General features: G+C 32.1%; 1 protein-coding gene across 1 annotated transcript; it reads right to left on the reverse strand.

Moving 5' to 3' along the window:
• Positions 1–1,539: 1,539 nt before the first annotated feature.
• Positions 1,540–18,773, reverse strand: LOC106076225 (chromosome-associated kinesin KIF4-like). Its single transcript, XM_013237096.2, has 26 exons — positions 18,619–18,773; positions 16,809–17,048; positions 13,441–13,634; positions 13,030–13,119; positions 12,271–12,437; positions 12,086–12,180; positions 11,036–11,155; positions 10,659–10,834; positions 10,090–10,151; positions 9,704–9,940; positions 9,196–9,316; positions 9,016–9,066; positions 8,291–8,586; positions 7,759–7,903; positions 7,049–7,159; positions 6,859–6,942; positions 6,502–6,618; positions 5,899–6,042; positions 5,658–5,761; positions 5,452–5,501; positions 5,178–5,257; positions 4,661–4,831; positions 4,060–4,140; positions 3,868–3,936; positions 3,692–3,784; positions 1,540–3,461 (listed from the first exon to the last, which is right to left on the reverse strand). The coding sequence occupies exons 2-26, from the start codon at positions 17,044–17,046 to the stop codon at positions 3,048–3,050; spliced, it is 3,510 nt and encodes a 1,169-aa protein (XP_013092550.2). The 5' UTR covers positions 17,047–17,048; positions 18,619–18,773; the 3' UTR covers positions 1,540–3,047.
• Positions 18,774–19,413: the final 640 nt, after the last annotated feature.

Consider the following 19,413-nt stretch of genomic DNA (forward strand, 5'->3'; position numbering starts at 1 on the left):
GTCTGCATCTGTCCTCAGCAGCGGATTTTCTTTTGGTCTCAAATGTGTATCCCGCGGCCTTTGTGAGTAACCTCCAGCTGTATCGTTCTAAAGCCGCCTGCAACCAGGTGCTCTCTTCTATGTCAGCTAAGGCAAGTTGGTTTATCTATAAACCTCAGTGAAAACAGATGTTCCAGAAGTGACCCAATAAAACCTACTCAGCCCCAAAGATCACCGTAAACCAGGGGTTCTCAACCTGTGGGTCGCGACCCCCTTGGGGGGTCGATTGACGATTTGCCAGGGGTCGATTATGACCATCGAAACTATGGATTGTTTTGTCTACTCTTCTATTGCTGTATGTGTGTGTGTGTGGGGGGGGGGTCGCGGCAGAGTGGGGGATTGTAAAAAGGGGTCGCCGAGCTTAAAAGTTTGAGAACCGCTGCCGTAAACGGACAGCACCTTAACGTGGTAAGAACTTAAATATAGATTACTAGTCGACCGGCGGAGTAGCATACACCGTTATTTTGCAGGGCCGGCCTTAGGCCCCTATGTGACCGCAGTGTGCCCCGCACTTTCAAAGGACCCGCGCTATGGTGTAAATTGTTAAAATAAACCATTTTATAACTTATAACAAAATATACGAAAAAGTCATGGAAATATCTGAAAATTATTAAAATATTTTGAAAACTCAAAAAAAAAAATAATTGCAGAAATAAGAGTGATCTTTCCTTTACTTCTTCTTCTCATCCAAACTCTTGAGGGAAGAGGAAAATTATATATATAGATAGATATATACACACAAGAAAGGCCCATTGAGTAATGGATATGTAAATATGGTTTTAAGATTTTGACTTTCAAACTAGATAAATATCCTACAAGTAGAACAGTCATGTCTGGTTAAAAATTCAGGGCAATCTATTAAAAGTTTTAATTAAGTAAAAACTGTGATACTTATATGGATCTACGTCCAAACTAAATTCAAAATTATGTGTCAATAATGTTAATTGGTCCTTTATCAAAACCATCAGAGTTTCCCTTTAAATATTCTATTCAAGCATGTTTGGCAGATAACATTAGCAATGGCAGCCAGTACCTTTGTCAGAAAGTTTTGATTCCACCATTTGAAGGGAAAGCAGTGATATGAGGTCACAAGTTATTCCAAGACCACATCTCAACTGATCAAAACCAAAGTATGTGGCTATGATCAATCTTAGCCTGTATTAAACAAAGAAAAAAACACTTTTAACTTCAAGCCAAGAAATTTGATTTCATTTAAACAGTAGAAAATATATATAGTTCGTCCATCGTGGTTTGATGATGACCACTTTTGTAATCCACGGGGGCTGAGGGCTTTGCACTGGGGTTTTGTGCCTCCTCATGTGGATGGTGAGACCTATGTGAGCCAGGAATGTTCGGCTGCACACTGCTTGAACTGGAAACTACTGCATATGTAATCTCATATAATGAGCCTTCTAACATACTGAGAATGCAGAAAAAGATGATGTTACTATCTTATGGTATTGAAACATATCCTTACTATAAAAAAAAACAACAAAGAAATTTAATTTGAAAAACTTCCTTTATTCTTTAACAACATAAATATTGTTAAATCTATTTAATAATGGCCTCAAGTTCCTATTAGGCCTACAGTTAAGCAAAACAAAATCTAAATACCATTTACCATGTGAATAATTTTCTAAACCAAAGTAGCACAGATCACCCAGAAACATACATACTTTAAAAAACATTCATATCAAAAACTGTTACAATGATACTGATGTTCTTCACATAGACTTTCTGAAAAAAAAAAATGGAATTCATTTGCTCAGTTATATCAATTCACTCTCTATCAATACAATGTCATCAACAAACCTAATACAGATAACCTGGTTACCAAGATAGTAACATTCATTGACAACAAAACAAAATGTAACTAGAATATTTTGAACAATGTAATAGGCCCTAAACAAAAATGTAAAAAATACAATATTTAAAAAGAAAAGTAGAAATACTTGCATGCGGACATTTTATCATGTGTTGTCAATTTCTAATAAAAAAAATTTTCTATAACTTATAAAATTTAGTTTTACAAATAAAAAAAAAAGTTTCCCTTTATTACAATAAAAATAATCAAAGATACTATTATATCTTTCATATTTGGCAAAGAGCATTGTATATTTGTAAAATACTAGGCACACTTGGCTGGTAAGTTGTTTTTTCATGATGTACAGGTTTGTCTCATAAGACTTTCACTTTTTAAAAAACTATTTGCATAAAGGATAACAATGACAGCATGCTGTCCAATGCGCCCAATAGCATAGCATAGTAATAGGGGGGTGGTTAACTATTTTATTCTTTCACTCAACATTTTACAAATCATTTGTTTATCAAAACAAAACAATTTCCCTCTTTCTTTCACTAAGTAGTTCAACTTACATCTTTCATTCATACAGTGTTAACCAATATAAACATTATTTAGAAGTGTATAAAAGATGATTTAGCTTCTACATTTCATGTGTGTACAACTGCAGCCTCTATGAGCATTGGAATGACAGAGACCAATTAAAAAACAAACACTGTAGCAAAAAAAAAAAAATCTAAACTATAAACATAAATGTTTTAAAAACATATCAACATAAGAAAATATATATTTACAAATCTATGTATATTTATGTAAATCTAATGACTGCACAGGAATATTTACAAAATAGTATCATCAAATAAACAACACATAGAATGTAATAATTTGATGAGACAAAGTTAAATAAATATATACAAATGATTCTTTAAATTACACAGTCCAAAAAAGTGGGTCAGTTGTCAATCCATATGGGTGAAAACATAGGCTTTCAAATCATAGGCACTAGTTTTGATCATTGATCAGATCCAAGGCAACTATCAACGAAATTGTCTATTACATTATTTACCATCATTAGTATGTCAGGTCATTGAAGAATCTGACATTAGTAGTCTGTCAAATTATTGAACAATCTACCATTATTAGTCTGTTAAGTCATTAAAGAATCTACCACTATTAGTCTGTCAAGTCATTAAAGAATCTTCCATCATCAGTCTGTCAAATCATTGAAGAATCTACCAGCATTAGGAATAAGTGTTCGCTTCCTTCTCTTCCTTTCTTGGCTTGTGTTGATTTCAATATCATCAGGGTCATCACCTGAACGTCTTTTAAGAAAACCTGGAGACTTTTTAGCTTCTTCTAGAATGTCTGCTTCTTTATCATCAGTATCAGTAATAGACTGCAGCTTCTTCACTGGGGGTTTCTTCATTCTGAGCCTGCCCTTGGTTTTATTTTCCTTTTCACCCTTCTCAGCAATATTCTCTAGAGAACTATCTGATGAGCTTTCCTGCTTGGTCAGTGCTTTGTTCCGAGTTTTGCGCAACGGTTTGACCTCTTGCTGAGCAGGGGGTTGGATCTCATCAACAACAAAGGTACTGTTTAGGGAGCTGGAACTAGGCTCTTCCTGAAAAATAAAAAAAACAAAACAAATCAATTAAGGAAGAAAACAAAAAACATGTCATGTTATACATGTACTTTACGCAGTTTTAGATGATTATATTTACTTGACATATATTTCAGGACTACCGAAGACAGATTTACTTTATTTGATTTGAGTTCACTCTCCAAACAAGAAATGAGATATTTTTTTTTAGTTTTAATTTTGATCCTGAAAGTATTCAAAGTAAATATTACCTTTGGCATGGGATTTAAAAATGGAGAAGATGTATCATTCAAGTCAGGCAACAAGTGGAAACCTTTTGTTTTATACATCATTCTTGTAATTTGCTGAAATCAAAGAATGGTTCAATTATTGCCACATTCATGCTAACACATTATCTAATGATATCTCAATATTTGTGTAAGTCTACCTGTTGCATTATTTCACACTCTTTTTCTTTTGATCTCAGCTGTTCCTCTGTTGATTCAAGTTTCTGAGCCTGAGAAAGAAACATTATAATAATTTATTGACAAAAATATTTTTAAAGCAGCATTATTTATAGTCTTCCTTTTAAAACAGGGTTGAAAAACTAAATGATAGAAAAGTAAAACAAAAGTCTTACCAAGAGTTTAGCTTTGTCCTTAAGTTTGGCATCTGTAATTTTTCCTCCATTTGGATTATCAGCATTTAACAAGAAGAGTGTCTAGTAGAGAAAAAGTGATACAAATGTCATAATTTTTTTAAATTCTGTTAAAATGAAATGTAAAAGTATTACAGTGGCGTAGCTAGGGTGAGGGGTGGGCCAAATGAGTGTCCGAAATTTGTTTTTACATTAAATATTACATTATCTCATGTCATGATGTCGAATGTCTAAATGCAAAGGCCCAAAAAGAGGCCTGCCTAAGAAATCTACATTATCTTCATTAGTCAACCATTTGTGTATGCTATGATGATTATTAATATTAAACCTGAGATAAAATCTATTTTTTGACTGTCCAATAGGGTTACCTATATAAACATAAATCAAACAACTATAAATTAAAATGATACTTTTGAAAGAATGCACATTGCTGTGAATGTGATAGTGATTAGTTAAGGTCAATGGAGAGAAATTAGCTCTAACAACATTGGAGATTTAGTCCATAAATCCTCTGGATAGAAGAGCCATCCAATAGTAAAATGAGGCTTCTTAGTAGTTTTTTTGTTTTTTTAAAGATGCTTACCTTTTCATCATGATCTCTTGTTATTTTGTTCAATTCTCTTTCATGTTTGCTCTGTAGTCTGCTGATTGTAGCCTTCAACTCTTTCACTGTGTCCTCATCTTCCTTTTCTTTATCTTGAACTGTTCTTAACTCTCCGCTTGCCTTTATACTATCAGCCCTGGCTGACACAGCCTAAAATGTTTTGTACAATGCAATTTTATGCCCTGTAACTAATGCTCAAATTCTTATATGGTTTGAATGATGGCATTATGAGTTAATGCACCATTGTACTAACTAAATAAATTGTTAGAGTTAATAAACAAAATTTACAATTAACTAAAGTGATTTATTTGCAGCCTTTATCTCTACATGACATAGCACTTAATCTAATGACTTTTGTAAAATAATGAAAGATCCCAATCCAGGTAAAATTAGAATGATTTAAGCAAAAGACCAAAGAGGTTTAGAATAATTACATCAATAAAAACAAAGCTCAACACCTAAATAACTAATTAGAAAGTAGATCTTCAAATCTTACCTGATCTAACAGAAACTTTAAGGCACATTTGGCTTCATTCATTGTATGCAGACTTTGCCATGTGGATTTTCCTTTTGATTCTGAACAAAAACAATTGCGTATTAGATTATAAAGAACTCTACACCATGAAACTGTGCTGAAGGACTGTAGGTTGTAAATTTTTTAATAGCTTCTCATAACCTTGACACCAATTAAAATTAATTTTAAAGGCCATGTTTTTCCCCATGAACGTAAGAAACAGTTTGATAAAAGTGCTCTTACAAAGATTTCTTACCTTGATCTGCGTCAACAATTTTTTGTTGTAATTCTTGGATATGAGCATTACTGATGAAAATTAAAAAAAAAAAGATTTTTGTTTAAGTTAATGATCAGTACGCTCAATTTTCTTCTCAGTATCGATTTGCTAAACAAAATCAAGAGCATATACAAAACTTAAACTTTTAAATTGGAACGTGAAAAGAATATAATGCCAAAGCTTACATTAATTCAATGTCAAGTTCAAGAGATGTCATTTGCTTTTTGATTTCTTTCTCCTCAAAACTGATTTCATCTGGTTCACCATTTTCTCCAAGCCAAGAGAATTTCTATATAAAATAAAAAAAAAACAAAAAAACATGAAAAATAATGAAAAAAACAACAACAAACAAACTTGTAATCAAAGCTATATAAAGCCACATTAACCAAATCATTTCATCAAGGTATAAATCATAATAAATGTAACCTTTGAGAGTGGACCATCCTCAAGTTGATCTGACAAATATCTGAGACGCTCTGTCAGGTTCTTTCTGTTTTCCATCAGTTGAGCAAGATGATACTGGGCTTCCCTCATGCTCACCTTGACATCAAGTTCATGGCTTAACCATTTCTGTAAAACATAGAAACTTCAAAAAGTTAAGACTGCCTTGATGAATACCTGTATAAAAAATACATTAAAAAATGTCTGTATAACAAATACATTTAAGAATGTCTGTAGAACAAATATATTTAAGAATGCCTGTAAAACTATTGGATAACTTAAAAGAATTCATTCTTCTTCATCCTTCTCATTGTTATGTTGGAGTGTTCATATGACTAGACCAATACATGAGATGAACTGCGCAGTGGTTTCCAAATCAGGGAGCTCTCCATATAGTTTTCTTTCTATTGGGGTGATTTGGGGCCAATGTCTTATACGGGCCTCTTGGTAAAGAGAGCAGTTTTGGAGGACGTGGTCAGCATTTTCTGGTGATACTCCACATGGGCAGATTTCACTGGTTAAAAGAATTCAAATTGATAAAATGTAAGCCACCTGAAAAAACAAGAGAAACATACATGACTGACTTACCCTCACACGATTACCAATACTAGTGGAGTCATACTTTTCAAGTTTTCCTGTTCTCTCTGTTTCAACCTCTTTCTGCTTTGCTAGCGCCTCTCTTAGACGTTTATTTGCAGCAATGGCCTATAACAACACAGTACAAAATAGCAATAGCGTAATTTAGAACAGATAAACCTAGTTAAAATATTTTTGACATAATGGTTTCTATTGTGGGATCAAATTAGAAAATTAACTATGTTAACAATTAAAACATAAAATGCTTATGAATTGAAATAAGTTTTTTTTAAAAGCAACATTTGTAAGAAATGAAAATATTGTAGATTTTGAATGAATGAAAAAAAAGATGAAAATGAAAATACCAACCTCTGCAGTTTTCCTCTTTTGAACAGACTGGTGTTTTTCAAACTCTTTTTTCAATCGCTGAAGTTCAAATTCACGTTTTCTATCCTAAAGATAAGATATTTGAATCATGAAGAAAATTGTATTGTTCCACTTGTTCCATAATATTTATGATTGAATAATTAAAAGGTAGAAGGAGGTGTGAAATACTTACTTTCTGTTGCAACTGCAAAACTTCTTTGTCCTTTTCTTTTTTCCATTTCTGGAAATTAGCCATTTCTTCTTTCATTTGTTTCAAAAGCTTTACACGTTGCTGTTTTAAACTCTGGTATTTAAAAATTAACAAATTAGTAGGGTGAATATGAAATGAGTACAGCAGAGGCCTACTTTGTAATATATTTTAATTTATGTTTTTAAAGTTAATTAAAAGCTAATCAAACTATCAAATATATATACTTTTCCAGTGATAAAAATTTAGAATAAGAAGTTAAATGATAGACCAATAGACCATGGAATAAAAAAAAAAGGTCAAATATGTATATATTTGAACAAAACTTTCTCCCTGAGGAATGAAATCTAAATGGGTAATGTATGTTAAATAAAAATAAAAGAGGCTGTGTTGTAGTGATAACATGGACAAGAGAATCATCTGGCAAGATGTGCATCACAAATAAATGATTAATGCAGTCATTTTTTTGTGGAAATAGAGCAAGTAAAAATTTTACAATGTAAAAAAAAACAACAAAAAAAAACTTTTTTTTATTGTATAAATATAAGTGTGTATAGATTTGGGCTATTAAATTCTTAAACTTTCCACCAGCATTGGTTTGGCTGACAGACTAACAGAAATTTCAAAAGCTAGTGAGAGAAGAAGAAAGTTTATAGAGGGGAGAAAAAAACAATCTTTATTTTTTTTAATGTTACCTGTATTTCAACACTAAGACGAGAAACTTGTTTGTCCGAGGATTCTTTCATTTTAACAATTTTACTTTGTTCAGAAATCTTTTTCTTTAGCTGTGCCATCTGCTGCTCCAATTCTCTAAGTCTTTGTCTTCTCTGTTCAGCCACTCTAGATACATGTCATCAAAATCAAGGTAACTTTTTTTTTTTAAATCAAAGTTTTCTCAGTAGTGAAATAAATGAAAGCTTGATATAGACATACATTTAGAATAAAGATATAAATTTTATGTATGTATGTGCATATTAAAGAAATCTAGTCTTAGTTAAAAGCGATGCAAAAAATACAATAACCTGAAAAAAAAAGTTCTACGTTTTATAAAAGCTTTTTTGTTACTTAAGGTGTAAGGTTCAGTAGGTAGTTACCATAATGATTTTAAAATGATTTTCTAATATTAACTACTTATTGAAAACTAAAAATAGTTGCAAGAAAAAAAAATCATCAGGGAGAAGTAAGGACTTTGAAGCCACAGTCTTGTCAACAAAACCAATGACTTACTTGGCAGCATTAGTATTGGTTTGAGCATCTTGAAGTGTAACAGTGAGTTCCTCCTTTTCTCTCTCTAGCTGCTCTGTCTTAGCTTTAAATTCTTTGGCCATCTCGTCGTACTTTTGCCTCATGCTATCCATCTCTTCATCTGCCTTGCTCATTTTCTCAGCCAGGGCTAGTTTGCTGGTCAGCATTTTGTTGATCTCATTCAGTTCTCTGTGAAGCTCAGCTTGCCTCAGCACATGCTTCTGAGCAATGGCTCTTGAATCTGGGGTCTGCATCATTTCTTCTGTAGCTGCATTTTCCTAAGAGAAATTTCAAGAAACATGACCACAAGAACATGAAAAAGATAATGTGGACAATGAAGGCAAACTAGAGTTGCTTAGGTCAAGTCACAATTAGATACAGTCTCAGTGATATCAGTTGAAAGCAGGACAGAGTACATGGTTACAGCATTAGTTTCCATTAAAAACACAAAGATAAAAAAAAAACAGCTTAGAGACCTAAATGGTGCCCAAAAAAAAAAGGAAATACTCATTTAAGAATTTAACTCCAACAGAGTTGTGATGGCCTTCCCCATGTCGAAGTAAATCAGACCGGGCATACTTAAGTAGCAAGGAACATGTTATACAGTAATAACAATACACATGTTTGACAAACTAATGCAAAGTAATTAATCCTTGGCCTGTTTAAATAAATAAGATTTATGCTGTTCTAAAATAACAGTAACTTACATCATCACTTGATTCCAATTCATCTTTATTTTCTTCTTCATTTTCTTCATCCTATTTATGTAAAGAAAAAAGACAGTTGCTTTACAGAGCTGCAAAAAGGCAGTAACAACAATATAATCCCAAAATGATAATTAAAAGCCTCAAATGTTTTCATTTTAATAAATTCTATTCAATGTTTACCTCAAACTGACAGGACACATCTCTTACAGATTGAGTTAGCTTTTGTAATTTTTGAATTTCAGCTTTTAACTGTGGATTGTTTTCCAAATCCATACTAGCACTCAAAAGGTCCAAGTCAATTCTAAAATAAAAGATAAAATTCAATAACAGAACATATTTTTTTTTACCACAAAAAAAAAAAATAAATAAAAATAACCCTAAACTTTCTTTTCAGCAACAAGTAATTATTGAGAAAGAAAAACAATAATGCTTTTAAAATTGTGCAAATCTTAGCTGAAATGGGTTATAACTTGACTACAAGATCATAGAGCTACTTATTTCTAGTTAAAATTTGGTGTATATAGGAATGGGGACATTCCTGTGACACCATTCAACTTACATTGGTACATTATAAAAGCAATATTTCATTGTATAGAACACAAAATAATGACCAAAAGAATGCAGCTGACTACAACTGCAGTGTCAATATGTAATATTTGCTATAAAACTATCCACAGAGAAAACTTACCCAACATAGTCTTTAACTTGATTGATTGTCAGTTTCAACTTTTCATTACTAGCTTCCAGTTTGACCACCTGATCCAACATGTGTGTGCTCTGACCAACTGCATGCTGAAGCTCTTTCGTCAGGTGATAGTTTTCTGCTTCCAAAGTTTTGATTCTCTCATGCAACTTCGCTATTTCTTCTGCGCTGGTGTCAGCTGTTGACACCACAGTGTTACTGCTGCACACGCTCATACTGGTGCTGCATAAATAGGATACTAATCATTAACATTTGTCGGATATTGCACAATAACATTTCAAACTAAAAGCAAATAGAGACACATGAGAACAGACTGGTCTATTGCAATAGAGTTATGATACTTGCTCCTCTAACCTGATGTCAACACTTACTCAGACTTCACAGTAGACAAGCTTATTCCTCCTTGTAAAAGTTGACCCTGTAACTGTTGTACCTATTAAAATATAGACATTTATGAGCAAATAGGACTCAGTATTATTTCAAGCACACAATCATACTTAAACTGTATTGTGCTTCTTTATATTGTCAAAAACCTACTCTGTTTTAAAAAACCGTTTGTCCCTAGCAGTTAAAAAAAAACAACAAAAAACAAGTCTAGAAATTTAATATGTATAGCCCATAAACTTTAATCTCTACTAAATTAATATAATCAACTCAGACTATTGAAAAAGTTACAATGAAACATTTTTGCCCATGTAAATAAAGAAACTAATGGGCATGGTGCATGAGTTGGTAAACCTCTCGACTTCTGAACCAAGAGTCTCAGGTTTAAATCATGGGATATTGAATTTCATGATTATCCTGAATCCACCCAGCTCTAATGGGTACTTGACATCAATTAGGAAAACAGATTATCTTTACACCATCTGCCCTATAGATTACAAGGTCTGAAAGTGGTATTTTACTGTACTAAATAAATAAATAAGACAAAAAACCATACCAAAGTCTTCAGTCTCATTATTTCTGCTGCTTGTGGATCTCTGTTAATGATTGGCTTGTTCTTGATCTTTCTGGCACGGTCAGCATATCTCAGAGTATTAAGTGTCTCCTCAATATTGGAATCAGCAGGGCTTACACAAGCTATCATCAGGGTGTGGCTATTCCCTCCCAGCGAATCTGTCATTGGTATCCACATTGGTGCAATTAGTATATTATTCCATTTCCCAGTGGATTTGTAAAGTACTTAGTTTTTCTTTAAAATCTTAAGTAACATTTAAAAATGCATCTAATTCAGAAATTTTAGTGCACCAAGTCAATGCATTAATACAAAATATGCTATTAGCTATTGGAGAGTTTTATTTTTATATAAAAACCCACCTTGTAGTATTCTTGTCAGTTTAGAATCTCTGTAAGGTATGTGACTTCGTTTGGTTCCCTCCTCACCAAGAGCACTTATAACATTACCTAATGCTAACAGGCCTCTGTTAATATTAACACCTGCATAAAATAATGAAATATTGAAACTGAAATACATACAGCTTGATATCAAGATTATTGTGAAGTAATTAATATTTAGTTGCAGTATCACTCAAAATACTAAGCTAAGGGGAGTAGCTCCAAATCACAATTAGAGTGATATTACAAAATCTAATAATAAAAAATACTTTAAAAATAAAAAAGATGCCCTTTAAAACGATATACAATTCCAATAGTGTAGGTTTTACAAAAATACTAAAAACTAAATATAAAACAAAAATCTTTTCAAAGCCGGTGCACCTCCCCATCACATCAGTTGCTGCTGGTACCCTTCAACATTTATCCAAAGATCAATAAAGTTAAAAAGTAGGAGCTTAGTAGGTATATGCACCAAACATTTTGTTAATATATAAATGTGCACTTATCGTGAGCATTAACTGGCTTCCACTGGAGGCCCTTAGTTGAATGCTGTGTTATGCATATTAATTTGTCTCAGTTACCATTAGATCTATCATAGCATCATATTGAAAAGCTAAAATAAATCTAAAAACTACTGTCTAGATCCAGTCTTTACTTTCTCATTTCATCTTCATTATCAGTTGTATTCAGTATATTATATATGCAGTAAGGGGTCTAACAATTGAAAGGTCATGAAAACAGTCCAAGACAGCTAAGGAAAAACTATCCAAAAAATCCCCCAACTTTGAAAGCCCTATAGAAAGTGAAGTAAAAAGACAGAAAAACAAAAATTGAAAAAAAATGGAAACGATCTATATTTCTACTTTTCAAAAAACTTCAGCCAGCTCTAAATAACACCACTGGACACACAGGAAAACAAGAGCTATGCAACTTTCATTTTGGCAGGCTTAATTGTAACTAATGGGCTAACATAATGAAGAAAAGAAATGTAACTTTAAAATATATTTAGAGTCTATTTTGTTTATTTCTAACCTTCTTTAAATCTCTCTCCTTCAGCTTGGGTGCGTTTACATCTTTCTGAACCGGCCAGGTCAACCAGATGAAATTTGACTTTGCAGCAGTCATTTCTGTCAATTGGTGAAATATGATTATCTCCACAAGAACTAAACTAATGTTTTAACAACAAATCAAATGTTGACCTGATCTTATCAACTTACATGTCATCCTTCTTTCGCTGGTCAATGTTAACAGTAAAAATGGCATGAGAGCGACTAGAGGTGTTATTCATGGCTGTTGCTCCAGTTGTTCTGCTTTGGGACCCTTCACTCAAATATTTCATCGTCTCCTCAAAGCTTTTGACCTCCACTTCCTTTAAACCCTGAATCTAATTTAAAAAAAAAAAAAAAAAAAAAAGCAAATTAAATTAAGCATTTTCTAAAATGTAAGGAAAAAAAAGATTATTATTATGCCTTAATAAATGCCTCAACTATGTTTACACAATCAAACTGACAGAGGATTTTAAGTCTGATTCTTTACTGGCCAACATAAGACTAATATGTAAGACAGAATGACAAAAAGCTTAGTAAAACTCATAAGTGCTAAACTTTGTAAGCAACCACCCTTATGTATTCCTTGTTCAATCCAAAACGTTTCATCCAACCCTCAATTTTATACTGACAATCATGTACCTTTTAATTAATAGTAAAACAAGTCTTAAAATCAGAATATTCTAAAGATGTATTATTTAAACATATTGATAGAAGACACAATGTCCCAACCATTGAATAAATGCAACTAATTTGACAATTTACCATTAACCTCAAACAAAATTTTAGAAATGAAATTTTCTACACTAACTAGTTTTTCTAACAGCACATTCCCAAAGCTATAAAATGTTTACTTACATTGTTTTAAAATGTCTAGATAAAAGAATAAATAGATAAGACAGATGCAATGTTAAAACTATAGGTACTGACTTTAATGCCACCATTGGTTTCTTCTCTAATACTAAGCTGCTCCCTCTGTGATGCTGAGCATAACAAGTCATTCAAGTCTTCATTGTAGATCTGTTAAAACAGCATTTTTAAAATAATAACAGATGCACAAATAGTGACACCATCTACTATATGTTTTAAATTCAAATAATATTAAAGACTCTATTGTAAGTAAGTGTTAAGGATGTTATAATGGTATAAAAAAATGTTTACATTTTGAGAAACAATAGTAATAAAAAAAACAAACTATAAATAGTCAACAAAGTTAAAAGAACCATGGATCTTTTCACTTGAAGATTTTGGTTCTTTCCTGTCATTGGAGAATCTAGATTAAGTCAGTAAATTTCAAGCTATTTTTCTAAATTTAAGTCAGAGAGAAGAATAACAAAATACCTCAATGTAGGAAACCGTCACTGTATAGTCCATATTGCAGTTGTCATTGATATTTTTAAATATGTCTCTCAGAACTCTAGGAATGACTCCCATGTCATCTTCATCTCCTTCCAGTGATGACTTATAGCATCCACCCATTGTGAAGGTTTTCCCTGAGCCAGTTTGACCATAAGCCAAAATAGTAGCGTTGTAACCTGAAAAACAGTTTAACAGTTTAAGATTAAAGTCTACCATTTACACTTCCTAACTTTTCACACAATAAGCAAGCAATGGGAAAAAAAAACTTAAAAAAAAAAACAACAAAGCTTATCTAAGGGAAGTAACTGTTAAGTACTGCCATTTATTTGAAAATTATGGGTTTATCTCCCTTTCTGCTATATCAAACAAAATCTTATCTTATCTTATATAATACAGACGTTACTTCAAAAAAGAAGATGATTACGTCCTACGCGTCATGCATTTAGTCATGCATATTAACCAATGACTTAAATTCTGCCAAGTCACTGGTTTTCCTGGCTAGCTCAGGCAACCCATTCCATGCTCTAATAGCACTAGGGAAAAAGGAGTATTTGTACAAATTTGTCCTAGCATATGGGACAAGTCTTTGTTTGATTTTTTTGTAGTTTCATCAATATGTGGATTCCATGACAGTTTTTCATTTATTATAACACCTAGGTATTTTGCGTTTTTAGTCTGTGTTACTGGTTTGCCATGAATAAGATAAGTGGAATTAATTTGTTTTAGTTTTTTTGTTACTCTTAACAACTGACATTTTTCTGGGTGGAAAGACATGCTCCAATTTGATTCCCATTTCTGTAATTCATCTAATTCTCTTTGTAAAATATCTGTGTCTTGTGTTGTTTTTATTGTTCTATATATTATGCAATCGTCTGCAAATAATCTGACTTTTGTTCCTGAAGTAATACAATTTGGTAAATCATTTATGTAAATTAAAAATAGTAGTGGACCCAAGACTGTTCCTTGAGGTACACCTGAGTTTACTGTTATCGGTGTTGATTTAGAACCATTTATTATTACAGTTTGTTCTCTCCCTATCAGAAAGTCTTTAATCCACTGATGCAGTGGACCATTAATGCCGAAATATTTTAATTTTTTAAGCAAGCTATGGTGGTGAACTTTGTCAAAAGCCTTAGAAAAATCTAGTAAGATAGCATCTATTTGTTCACTATTATCTAAACCTTTTGAAAAATCATCAATTAGTCCTATTAGTTGTGTTTCACATGATCTATATATATTTCCTAAAGCCATGTTGGTATGGTGTGAGGACATTATGTTTGTCTAAGTGGTTTATGATGTTGCTACATATTATGTGTTCTAGGATTTTACATGTGATGCTGGTAAGTGATACTGGTCTGTAGTTTCCTGGGTCAGATTTTTCTCCTTTTTTAAATAGGGGGGGTGACATTAGCTTCTTTCCAGTCCTTTGGTACTCTGCCCTGGTTAAGTGAAGCCTGAAAGAGTATTTTGAACACTGGGGCTAGCTCATTACTTAGTTCTTTGAGTAATCTAGCTGAAATACCATCAGGTCCAGAAGCTTTATTTGGTTTGGTGTTGGCTAATAGTTTTTGAATTCCATTTTCTTGTGTTACTATATCTTCTATGTTGTCTACTTGGTTCAAATTCAGTAATATGTCTTTGTCTCCTGGGGCTGAGAATGCTGATGCAAAGTATTTGTTTAGAATGTTTGCTTTAGTTTCATTATCATTATGTATTATGTTATGTTCATCTTTTAATGGCGCTACGCCTGTTGTTTCCATTTTCTTAGACTTAATGTATGACCATAGGTTTTTGTTGTTATCTTTAGATATTACATTGTTTATGTATTCACTCTGCAGCTGTCTGCTTACTTTTTGGGTTAAGTGTTTAATTTTTATATACTTTTTGTAAACTCTTTCTGCATTACTTTCTTTAAATTTTCTATATAGGTTTTCCTTCTGTTTACAAAGCTTCTTTAGTCTATTATTAAACCAGCATTTATTTATTTTGTTTGATGTGTATTTAGTTGGTATATGATTTTCTATAATGCTTTTAAGATGGTTTTTAATGAAATTCCAGAGGTCATCGACTGGTTGGTTAATGTCTTTTTCTAATAAGAATGTTTGTTGAAAGTTTAATGCAGCTTGGTGTAGTTGTTTTAGGTTACATTTATTCCAGAGTAAGATTTTTCTTTTGGGTTTTGTATTGGCTACTGCTTTTATCTGACTGTGTATTTTTATGATCTCATGGTCTGATAGACCAGGGATAATATCATAATCAACTACTAATCCAGGTCTGTTGGTTAAGAAGAGATCTAATGTGTTGTTTAATCTAGTTGGCTTTTTAATGATTTGATCTAAACTTAGGTTGTGTAAAGTTTCTATGAAAAGCTCATTTATGTCCTTAAGGTTTTGGTGTTTATCTATGGTTAGTGTTTTCCAATTTATATCGGGTAGGTTGAAATCACCCATAATCCAAAAAACTGCATTTTTATTTGTCTCTTTAAGTGTAGTAATCTGATTACATAGTTCCTGCATGTATTCTAAACTAGAATTTGGTGGTCTGTAAATACTGCCTATTATTAGGGATGTTGAGGTGGTATTAATTTTACAAAATGTTGATTCTATATTTTTTGAGTTAGGTAAGGTAATTTCTTCTGCTATAAGAGTGTTTTTTATTGCTAAAAGAACTCCTCCATGATTATCAGCCCTATCTTTTCTAAAAATTTCATAATTACTATTGAAAATTTCTGCATTATAAATTTCAGGATGTAGCCAAGTTTCTGTGCCTGCAATTATGTCTGGTTTCTCACATTCTAATAATGTAAAAATGTATTAAATAGTACTAAATAATTGGTTAATTTTTGAATTGATTTGTGTAATGTTATCAACTACGAATAATTATGCAAAATTTCAACTTGTTCCAAGAATGGGAAGGAAGTGACAAAAAAATGTGTCACAATGTAATAAGGGGACTAAATCTATATAAAAATCCACATCTCCTATTAAGTAGCATTTTGGGAGATGGGAGAAAAAACATGTTCAAACTATTTACCAAACAGACAGAGTCAGTTGATATAAGCTTCGTAAAAAAAAAAAGAATAAAAAAAAAAAAGAGAAACATGGTAAGACTAATACAACATCATCACAATACATACATATGATCCTTTTAGTCCAACTTTTATAACTAAAACATACAGAGGACTAAATACACTTTTTTAAAAATGTATTTTTTTTCCTATTAAAGTTTGATAGTATTTTTAAAAAGCATTAGTACCATTATCTGACAACTAAAGAAAATGTAAAATAAAATCTACGAATTGGCAAGAAAAAGTCTAAATAATGTGCAGTACTTTATTAGCTTAGTTATACCTTTAAAAATGCTTGCTATAAGCTTTTTGCATGCTTTGCTATAGACATCCACTTGTGGATCATTAGGTGCAAAAGCAAAATCGTAAGTAAAGGCTCGATCTTTGCCTAGAACAACTTGAGGCTCTCCTGATATTACTTGAAGACAAGGCTGACAACCTTCCTTCACTTCTTTATCAATAAGTGGGCGGCACCGCAGTGCCACCATAACAGGAATAGTTTTCCCTTTGTCATCTGTCATTTCTGTAATGTAAAATAACATAATTTAAGAATCCAGACTTTCACAAATTCATTTATCAATTTATATTTGGATATCAATTAATTATTATTATATTTTAAAGTATGAATTAGACTCTAGGATAAAAATTTACAAAGCCTAATAGTAAAGGTAGTACACTAAATATCAAAGTTACATCAGAATAATTAGAATTGTATGACAAGCTTTTTCCAGAAGCCGATGTTGGCAATATCTTTTAGAATTCACAGATCTAATTACTTTCTCTTTTGGTTTTTTACATCTTTAACCAAAGATTTGGAGAAGCCACTTGTTTTGCAATAGAAAAGTCTTAGTGTCTAGAAATCAGTTTGCTAAAAATAGTCTCATTTCACAAATTGAATTCAGTGACTGTTGTAAAGTAAAACAAGTATGGAAATTATGAAGATAACTTGAAGAAACTGATGAATTTGAAAGAAGATTTAAAGACCTTAATTGAAAAAGATACAGTGTAGATATTTTTATCATTTAAATTATATATAATATATAGTAAGCCTTCTAATGGACTGTTAAACCGTGAAACCTTGCAAATCAACTTGAACTGACTGAATCTTTTTATATAGACATACCTTCAAAAATGAAATAATTACATTCAATCTAATAATCTCTTAGACTTAAGGCGTGGTAGCTGAGTTCTTGGTTTCTGAAGGGGTCTTGGGTTAGAATCTCAGTAAAGACTAGTATTTTGAATTTCTGTATTTTCATGGACCCCCCACCAACAAAGTTTTCTAATATAATGGGTACCTGACATAAGTTGGAGAAAGTAAAGGCTGTTGGTTGTTGTGTTGGCCACTTGACATTTCCATTAAGATTAACCGTCAGTCATAGAAACAGCCCTTATAGATTACTAATAATTATCTCAAATTGTTTCAAAATGTTGCAATCTTAGATTTCAACAAGTCAAAAACTTCCTGAAATCCATTTTTTTTTTTACGTTTCTATATCTACATTTATTTTGTGAGCCATTTTTTTAAATGTAATTGTGTAATTGAAATTAGAAAAAAATCTGTCAGAAACAGAGTGACAGATGAATCATCATGAATCATGATCATGAATAATGTTTAATTTAATGTGTTTTTTTTTGTAAAAAAAAATGTTGCAGCCTCACGACACACTTCACCATCATGATCACTTAACACAGTGCTCAGAAGACTCTAGTCTAGACTAGACTAGATAGTGATAGAGTAATGTTACTGTAACTAGTCACGACTAGTGTATTATACTGTATAGGCCATAGATAGAGTCTAGTCAAGTCTAGTCTAGAGTAGTCTAGACTGACTCTGTGAGTACTCGAATCTTGATTGATTCATCTAAAAAGTCAAGTAGACCTAGACAGACTGTCACAGTGACAGACTAGATTCACTAAGATTCTAGATTATAATTATTTATAGATCTAGATCTAGAACATTAGATCTAGATATTAAATATAATTTATTTAAAGATAACAGCAAACTGCATTTTTTAAAATTAAATAATCTATATATCTAGAGAGTCTGGTCTTAGAAATAGATCTAGATAGCTCTATAATCTAAAACTTACTTTAACTTTACAGATTTTAGATCTCTGCTTTGAAAATACCGCATCCGCCTTGTTAAATGAATCAACCAATGAAAATTCTCGTATATTGTTGCTAGCTATGTAGAATCTCTCTCTATATATAGGCTGGTGACAATTGTTGCTTAGCACAAAAAGTGTTTATAATGACATTAATGTTAATTAATATATTCTATATATCTACTCTAGATAAATCTAGACATAGATCTAGAGATTTTTTTTATAGATCTAGGTCTCTAGCCGACTCTAGCAGTGGCATAGCATCGTATTCGTGTGCCCAGAGCGCTCGCAGGATTTTTACAAGGGGGTGCAAGCTGGACGAGAATATTATATAGAAAAGAACTGGTGAACCCCCCATCCCTATCAAGCTATGCCACATTAAGTGCACTGTAAATACTTGTTGCAGGAAATAAAAAAAAAAACTAAGCATGTGAAAAAACTATTTACTGTGCACGGTGATAAGTTTATCGGTGCGCCCATGCCTCCCTATACCAGTCGATCAAACAAAAACTAACTGCTAATTGTCAACTGTGTCAATAAACTCTACTGATGAATTGCTTATCTTCGAGATGGACAATCTGTTGATCAACGCCTATCGTGCTAACAGTGTTGATATTCATCTTCACGTTCCAACTCTTGTATTGTTTTAGGATGAATACAAAATAGGTTAAAATGATAATTATTATTGCTCGAAAAAAGAAAATAACCAATCAAGATAGGGAATGTAAAGCCGTGTTCCGTAATAGCTCCCAAAATCCAAACATGTGGCTTTAGCTCGAT

The sequence above is a fragment of the Biomphalaria glabrata genome, chromosome 8, assembly GCF_947242115.1.
Source record: "Biomphalaria glabrata chromosome 8, xgBioGlab47.1, whole genome shotgun sequence".
Lineage (NCBI taxonomy): Eukaryota > Metazoa > Mollusca > Gastropoda > Planorbidae > Biomphalaria > Biomphalaria glabrata.

Excerpts from the sequence above, each read along its gene's own strand:
- LOC106076225 (XM_013237096.2), bottom strand. The coding sequence starts at position 17,046 with ATGACAGATGACAAAGGGAAAACTATTCCTGTTATGGTGGCACTGCGG. Across the intron at positions 13,120-13,440 it reads TGACGGTTTCCTACATTGAG|ATCTACAATGAAGACTTGAA; the intron begins GTATTTTGTTAT and ends CTGTTTTAACAG. Across the intron at positions 7,160-7,758 it reads GTCTTAGTGTTGAAATACAG|AGTTTAAAACAGCAACGTGT; the intron begins GTAACATTAAAA and ends TTTAAATACCAG.